This window comes from Synchiropus splendidus, chromosome 8, assembly GCF_027744825.2.
Source record: "Synchiropus splendidus isolate RoL2022-P1 chromosome 8, RoL_Sspl_1.0, whole genome shotgun sequence".
NCBI lineage: Eukaryota > Metazoa > Chordata > Actinopteri > Syngnathiformes > Callionymidae > Synchiropus > Synchiropus splendidus.
In genome coordinates, this window is record NC_071341.1 from 20,068,979 (window position 1) to 20,077,629 (window position 8,651).

At 45.5% G+C, this 8,651-nt stretch overlaps 1 protein-coding gene across 1 annotated transcript; it reads left to right on the plus strand.

The window, feature by feature from the left end:
• The first annotated feature begins 467 nt into the window (after positions 1-467).
• On the plus strand, positions 468-8,572 carry LOC128763469 (transmembrane protease serine 5-like). The gene is made up of 12 exons (XM_053872251.1): positions 468-512; positions 3,589-3,736; positions 3,792-3,863; positions 4,169-4,249; positions 5,907-6,045; positions 6,264-6,377; positions 6,467-6,510; positions 6,591-6,753; positions 7,674-7,858; positions 7,924-8,022; positions 8,081-8,235; positions 8,307-8,572. Exons 1-12 carry the CDS (start codon positions 468-470, stop codon positions 8,532-8,534), a joined length of 1,473 nt encoding a protein of 490 aa, XP_053728226.1. The 3' UTR covers positions 8,535-8,572.
• The last annotated feature ends 79 nt before the right edge of the window (positions 8,573-8,651 follow it).

An 8,651-nucleotide genomic window follows, 5' to 3' on the forward strand; every position in this document is an offset into this window, starting at 1 on the left:
GATGGTGAACAACAACCGTAACACATGCTTGAGTCAAAAGACAAAACCACTAAATTTACAATTTATTAAACAATTTATGGCGAAGGCAGAGACTTTATGGACACCCTGTAGTAAGTGTCAGCCAGCCACAGACTGTGGCTTTAAAATGTGAAGCACATCAATAGAAAACACAAATCCTCATTCAAAATAACACATTGACTCATTCCGTCTCAGAGCCAAAAGGAGAAGTATGACAGGCCGAGCACGAGCAACAACCCCGCTGTGCTGTTACAAGTCGACTCCCTACATTTTTAATCCACAGCATCAGTTCCATTTCATGGGTCTATTTCTGAACATAGAGGAACAAACATACTGCTTCTGCCCTGGTTTACGTCCTTCTTTCAATTCTACAAGCTTCACATTGTCACGAGTTTGTCGTAAAAAAGCGGTCACCTCTGCAGCCGGGTCTGATCTCTGGCCTCCCCCCCATGTCCAGGCCTCGCTCAGTGGAACGGCAGATTGAGTGGGAGCCGGTGATAATGTAATCTCCTCTGTTTAATTAGAGCCAGTGTAGTGGGCAGCTCGAGCAGAACCACATTAGCCGCCATCTGCCGAGGGAAGAGACTGCTCTTACGTCCGCGCTCGCCGTCATTAGCTGCGACAAGTCACCACACACAACGCTTACATGACAGTCTGCCATTCTCAATACACGCTCAGAGTGTTCAGCGGCTGTGATGGCTTGACCTGACTCGACTGTTGTCGTGACTATGACACGCAGCAGATTTTAAATTGCCTGTGGAAAGGCAGACGGGCTGGAGAAGCTGTTGTGCGGGGGAAATAGATGGAAATAAGAGGACAGATTATGAGAGAAGACTCCTATTGCTATGGATTGGATGTCATTCTCACTCTGAAATGAAAGTTTGAAATCATCCAAAAGAGGGCAGTATGCATCTACAGCTGACACTTATCTCAGACTCCAACAGGAGGTTTACTGCTTCACGCTCTCTGAATAGGCAGAACTGTGGTGTTCGAGCATCACTGATCAGTGGTTTCATCCCCCAGTAACTTCTTGAATGATGACGGTCAATAATAATCTCTGACATGTTCATGGTCCACAAAAATGGAATACGTTGTGGTGCTGTAGAATTTAACACGTATCTGGAGGTTTTTTTGTTCTAAACAATCATTCCTCAGAAGCATCATGGACAGCTTCATGTGTAATTTTGATGCAAGTATGAACTCTAGTCTGGTGGTGACACGGGGGAAACAGAGACATCTACTGGCAGGTTTATAGAGTGCAGTCAAATCGAAACACCACTTCAACACTTCCCAAGTCATCCTGCGTTGATATGCAGTATTCTGCATATCAACGCAGACTACAGGACAGACAGACAGGCGGACGTACAAATGGACAGACTACGTCATTCATGCCTCTGGAAGGTTGCCTCGGGGAAATTGAAGAACGTGTCCTCTGTCTTCTAAGTACCTCACTAGGATGGTGTCCAGGTGGAAGTCAAAAGCGCCTCCTCATATAGCGCCCCGATGAGAAGGAACACCGATTCTCTGAGTCTCTCATGGATGACAAAGCTCCTCAGCTTCATGGAAGTGACGTCGATCACCTCCGACTATAAAGGTCGAGGGCTAGTTTCTTTTGTGCAAAGGCTTGTGTCAGTGATGTTTTATATGGCTTTGTTCAAACAAATCTACAGAACAGGTCCACCCCTAATCTAGTCAGCGATAACAGGCCACCAGCAGAGGGAGACATCTAATCTGAGTGAAAATGCCCAGGACACATCCATCATCACCCTTGTCTCCTATTTGTCCCAGCAGCAGAACAATTCCGAGCCACTCTCAAACGTTATTAACCTCTAAACCCAGTCAGCATCGGCATCAGCTGCTTTTCTAGACTACACTATTTACACCATTACAGCAGAGCTCATTATTCTCTGTTTGACTTTTAAATAATTCCCGAAGACACCAGTTAGAAGAGCCAAATTGGCCATGGCTATTTCATGAAAATGACTTGGACTGCCGGAGGAATATCATCTTTCTTCCTGGCAGTAGCTTCCCCATCACCTGGACATCTGAAAATCCCAAAGCTCACTCGAAGGCGACGCTTGAATAACCAAATTAATTGGTTGTTTCTTTAAAATCTCCAGAGGAATCAAAGACAGGCAGCTGGTTTTAATGTCCGCATCCACATTTGTATTCGCTCAAAAAGCCTATTGCGCATTTGAAGTCTGCAGCCAACATCCAAACACCCTATCGACAGAGCGATAGGAAGGTGAGAGGAGGAGGAAAAAATGGGGTCTCATCTGTCATCAGACAAATGGAACAGACTTCATCTTGTTCGAGTGTTGAGAGACGATTTCAAAAGATGGGATTGACATAATACAAGACTTTTCAACAATCTGCAATAATGACCTTTTCAGCGCAGCGGCGAGCTGTCAGGTCACGCCGAGTCTTTGGGAGAAGGAGTAATCTCCCGGCGAGTGAACATCCTCTTTATCACCTGGCTCCCACCTCAGCTGAGGACTGGGTAACACAGGCCCCACGAGTCCCCCGACAAAACAACAGCTTCATTCAATGCACCGCTGACCTCATGATCTCTTTGTGAAGGGAAAGTCCAGAGTTGCATTCCGTTAAATGGTGCCACAGCTGCGAGCGTGTCGGACCTGTGGACCACAAGCGCAGGCCTACAGGTGACGGTGAACTTCACAGCCTGTCCCGGGACTGACTGAGAGAAACATGGTAAGGAAGACTTCAAACTCTTCTCCGCCTTTAGTGCCAGAGATTTTAAACTGATCTCTGATATCTTCTCACACTCAAAACTCTGCGTCCAAATCTAAATGTGGCGCCACATTCAAGAGTCAGGAAAACACCAAGGTAGCAGATGGTGCGGCATTAATTCAGATGGAGTTTGCAAAGTAATTGTGCTATTCCGACCCTGCGTCTCACATCTACAGGGACCTTTATTGTAATTACGGTAATTCGCTCAATATGTTGCTTATAAAGCAGATGCTAATTAGCTAGTTAGCCTGACAGAAGCACAATTGAACGCCAACACCGAGAAGTTCTGTACAATCAGGAAATGCGATTTAGACGGCGGGTAATACGTTTGGATTGCAATGGAGTAGAAAATATTGTTTGGAGAAAATGTAAGAATCGTTCTTCATTCTTCTCTGAGCCTCCTCTGGTCACCTGACCTTCCCAGTCCAGGGATTATCTATCGCTTTCAGTCAGACCTTCAGTCTTCATCCATCCGTCCTTTGTTTGAGAACAAGAACCCCAAGATTTGCCCAACTGGAGAAGGATCTCATTCCCACACAGGACCAACTCCGAGGAGCTGGACCCCAAGCGAGTCGCTTCATCCTTAAACAAGATGTTGAGAAGATGCTGTTTATTTACTCCTACACTTGTCAGCTGAGTTAATCTTGGGTCTAACGTCACACTTTTCAAGACCCATGGTACACAAAATGACAGTCATCATATCCTTTCTGAGAACCAGGATAAGCATTGCTCCTCAACCCCCCCTCGAGGACTAAAGTCCATGTACATGCATGACTAGCTACATAATTCACTTGGTAAAGATGGCTGTTTCAATTCTAGAAAGCTGCTGGAGGCAAACTACCAGATATTGGGAGCACAGAAGCGGCCAGTCGTCTGCCGCACCTGGATCCAACAGCAACGGCCGAACAAAGCGAGAGCAGCGCGGCCTGCTGGAAGAGGTTGACTTCTTCCCCTCACTCGACTCTTGGTAGGGTCATGACAACAAAGCCTGCTCTCAAAGACACTGACTTTACTCACTACAGTCTACAGGTTGCTCTGGTCGTTGGCTGTGTTGTGTGTGGTCGGACTTGTGGGAGGCTTCGCTCTTGGCGTAGGTGAGTCACAGTCGCACACCTGCAACCTAATCCATTGCTGTGTTTGAGCACAACTGATTCCATTTTTCTGCACTTGGACACACAATCCATGACTCCAACACGCAGTGCTGTTTTACCTGGTTGCTTTTTGTGTTGAGCTGCAGTTCAAATCAGAGTTTTGAAGGACTATACCTATTATTAGTACACAAACAACTAAATGGCCAATACAAGATCCCAGCAGCTTTGAGAAATGGCGTCTAATTGACTTTTGTCTTTACCACATGCTGGCATGTTTCTACTGAGGCCCTCCTCTCACACTCCAATAGGACTCTGGGATACACAGCTTCTCACTGGAAGCCTCCCATGCAACATGACAGAGGAAACCTCCTTGTCAGACCACAGGAAAGGTGAGTTACCTTTGATATCCAGCACAGAACTCTGAGATTTCATTTCACTTCTTTATCTAGATATAACCAAACATCACTTACAATTCCGTGCTTCATAATAATCCGGCAAAACTCATCTGTAATCGCTCTCTGAACTTGGATTTCAAATTGGTTTCCTTATTGCTAAGAGTTGACTGAAATCCCTTTATGAGTCACAGTGAAACAGCTTTAAAGGCGGGCAATAGAAACCAGTGACAAAGTGCTGGCAGGAATGAATGTTAAAACATTAATGAATTTCACTGTCAATTCCACCTCATCGTGCGGCACACTGACATGCCTATAAGGGCATTGTTGCGGTTCTCACAATGGTTGAAGTGATTGCTATGTGAGTTGCTGTGGTGCGAGTCATAATGTGTGGTTGGAAATGTTTCAGTGGCATTGTTGTTGGGATGTTATCCGTCATGCAGTGGATCTTAATGCAGAGGTGGTGGATGTGGTTGGCAGGTACAACAGTACCGTAATTTTCGGACTATAGAGTGCACCGAATATGAATTATAAATAAGAAAATTTAAGAAAGAAAAGAGATCGCACCAGACTATAAGCTGCAGGTTCAGTGGTGCTGTCTGCACCGTAGACAGGTCAGTGGTGCACCAGCTTAAAAACACTTTTCAAAACTAGTTTTGAAAACAGGGTCCAGCATTGAGAGGAAGGAAATAGTAGAAACAAGCAGCGTAATACGGAGCGTCTTGATTTATCCACGCTGCTCTCACAATAGACAAGGTGCAGCTCTCCAGCCGGGATCAAGTCAGCGGCCAAATCCTGACTCACTTGTGTTCACGTCGGACTTTTGAGCCGAACGCACTTTGCCTCGAGACAGCGTCTGACATCTTTTATTCACATTAAAGCGCACAAAATGTGCCGTTTTTGCCTGCGTGCCCCAAGTTCCGACACCACAATTCTTCTCAATTCCAGACCTCCAAGAGATCGACTTGGAGCTGTGGACACAGGGGGGAAAATAGTGCATCTTGAGTTCTTCAAGGGTAAATAAAAACCCTCTGATTTCATCTGATTTCAGCCTGTAAAAATCCATAGAGTAGCTGCGCTGTTGAGTAAGCCACAAGGCTCAGACCGCGTGAAAAAAGTAGCGGCCTAAAGTCCGGAAATTAGATGTGATAGATGTGGACAAGGCAATTGTCGATATGTTGGTTTGTAAATGGGGTGTGTTTGTTGTTGCGTCGAGAGTTAGCTTTTGCATGGCTGCAATTGTTCTGGTTGTGGTGGTGGTTGAAGGTGGGGATGTTTGAGATGTGGTGGTGTAGGTTGTAGATGTTGTGGACTGAAGTCCAGAGTAGTAGAAGCTGTGCGAGTGGTGGCTATAGTTGCAGTGAGGTTGTTCCCAGCCATGATGGCTACAGCTTTGTTGCTAGCCATGTGGTCGCTACCGACCCAACTTTTTTCATTGCTGCAACTGTGTTGCTGCTCAAGCTAACACCACCGTGGTGGGAGATTCATAACGGAGGTCTTCTTGTTTTGCTCTAATGACGGCCTTCAACACATCATCCATCATAATCTGGAGCTATTGACCTTATTAGCATGGACGCTAGTTGTAGCGGGGGCTCATTCATTACCACCGAGTACGAGTTTGTCTCTGCAGGGATTTTCAATCAATCAGGTTCAGTATTTTACAGAATCAGCGCGGAGAATTCTCTGCTGGAGATCCAGTTGGGCCAGACGCCGCCCACCTGGCTGCCAGTGTGCTACGAGAGGTGGAACTCATCACTGGGGACGTTGGTGTGTCGACAGCTGGGCCATCTCAGGTTGGTCTCCGGAAGCACGATGACGGAACATTCTACACTTTATTACCTGCCCGTAGTTTAATCATCCTGCCAGCCTTGAAGGGTTGAATTATATTTGCTCGGACGTGCGCTCATTTTTCTTTCCTCGCCCACCTTCTGCATATGCTCTCTCTCTCTCTCTCGCTCTCTCTCGCTCTCTCTCGCTCTCTCTCGCTCTCTCCCTCCCTCTCTCTCTCCAGACTGACCAAACACAAAGGCGTCAATATCACCGATATCTGGCCCAACTACGCACACGGGTTTATGCAAATTACCCCCCAACACAAAAGCAATCTGGAAACTATGTGGCAATTCAGGTAAAGCAATTTGTCTCCAACAAAAAAAAAACGGCGGCCGCTGACGCTTTAATTAAGCACCATTAGTGAAGCAATTTATTCTCATTTAGAGGGAGCTGCAGCACTGGGAAGGTGATCGCCTTGCAATGTTTCGGTGAGAATAAATCCATTTCTCTGGTTCCACCGTACCCAGCAAACACAAGTCTCCCCCTGCACTCATATGTTTTTGAGCAGAATGCGGCACCAGGGCCACGTTCTCCAAAATCGTCGGGGGCGGGGAGGCGGCGCTGGGTAGCTGGCCCTGGCAGGTGAGCCTCTACTACAACAATGACTACTTCTGCGGAGGCTCCGTCATCACTCGCCAATGGATCCTCACAGCTGCTCACTGTGTGCACAAGTAAGACTGCTGACCTTCTGCTAACTAAATACCAGATGCGGGCACAGAATAGGGGTGGCCGGTTTAAATCCCGAGGGGGCTAGGGATGAATATATCATATTTATATAATTAAAAATATAAAAATGTTACTCAAACATTTGAAAAGAAGAAATGTACCTCGACAGTGTTTTAAATTGTTTTTTTTAAAGGCAATATATTGAAAAAAAAACATAAAAATTAGGGATGGGAAACCCTGGACATTGTGTAGCAAAAAACATCCCTGAACCAAAGCAAACAGATGCTTTTGTTTGCTTTTGTTCAGGGATTCCTCCATGTTTGTTGTTGTTGTTATCATCCTCGCTGCCACGTGTCTTGTGCGTCAGTGTGAGCAGTGGACCAGGAACTCCTCCTGCAAAGGCCCCCTGTTGTCTGGAGAGCAAACTGTTCAATTAAATTAAATTAAAATAAAATGATGAATTGCGATTAAAATATTTTAACGTGTTATGATTAATAAATTTGTCGCGATTAACTCCCACCACTAATAAAAATATGAGTAAATCTAGAAATGTATCGTTGAGAAAAGTCCATGACTATATTTAAAAAAGGGTATTTTTTAAATCAAAATATTAAGAAAGCAAAAGAATTTGAACATGTATTACAAGAACATGTATTATATGAATAACTTACAAACATAATTATAATAATATAATACATTGAAATGTTATATGTCATATGTTATACGATAAAAGTAAGAATATGGCAATTTGACATAAAAATAAATGAGTATATAAGTTTAAGAAATTGGTAATGGTGAGAATGGATGGTCCAAAAAGCTCCATGGTTCTGGGCTGGACAGTGATATGGCAAACAAGAACCTCTCATTTCCAATGACACGGTGATGCTTCTCTGACATTCCAATGCTAATGTTTGTCGACTGGTAGCAACAGGGTGCCTCATTTATCCAGCTGGACGGTCTATGCTGGCATAGTGGAGCGCACATCCACAAACATGGCCCGGCAGAGTGGACACGCAGTGGAGAAGATCATTCACCACCAGGACTACAACAGCAGGGACACGGACAGCGACATCGCTCTGATGAAACTGCAGACACCGCTGAACTTCTCAGGTAGCTTGAGGAAATGAGGAACTTTTTGAACAAGTTCTGGGAAGAAACTTGTTTCCATCCCCCAGATACCATCCGGCCCATCTGTTTACCTCAGTACAACTACGACCCTCCGAGCGGGACGCAGTGCTGGATCTCCGGGTGGGGACATACAGTGCCTCTTGAAGGTAGAAGTGAAAGGCGCTAAAACTATCAGTTGAAGTTCTAATTCAAACACGACGGCAGGTAAAGGGCCGACTAAACTGTCCGAGGCCCTGAAAGAAGCGGCGGTCCCCATCATCAGTACAAAGAAATGCAACAGCTCCTGCATGTACGACGGGATGATCACGCAGCGGATGCTGTGCGCCGGATACACGGATGGGAAAATGGATGCTTGCCAGGTCTTAAAAATGAAGCGCTGTGCGAGTGTTTATCAATCCATCATTGTTGGAATGGAACTGTACCTCATCAGGGGGACAGTGGGAGTCCTCTGGTTTGCCAGGACCACGACGTCTGGAGGCTGATCGGGGTTGTCAGCTGGGGCCACGGCTGCGCCCAGCCCAACTACCCAGGCGTCTACACCAAAGTGGCAGAGTTCTTGGGCTGGATCTACGACACAATAGAGGTAACTCATGAGTCACATCCGGAGGCATATTGTGAGGGCCAGACTTTATTAGCTGGTCAGTCAACGTCAGAGTGAGAGGAATGTGTCAATACAAATATTCATCTTTTAAAATGAGTGTGAAGGCTATTTTTGATGTGTAATTAATATTAATAACGTGTAAATAAGTGGGATATATAAGAAGAGCATAACATA

Coding starts and splice junctions, on each gene's coding strand:
- LOC128763469 (XM_053872251.1), top strand. CDS start 468: ATGTCCAGGCCTCGCTCAGTGGAACGGCAGATTGAGTGGGAGCCG. Junction 3,864..4,168: donor AGGCTTCGCTCTTGGCGTAG/GTGAGTCACAGT, acceptor ACACTCCAATAG/GACTCTGGGATACACAGCTT. Junction 8,023..8,080: donor ACATACAGTGCCTCTTGAAG/GTAGAAGTGAAA, acceptor ACACGACGGCAG/GTAAAGGGCCGACTAAACTG.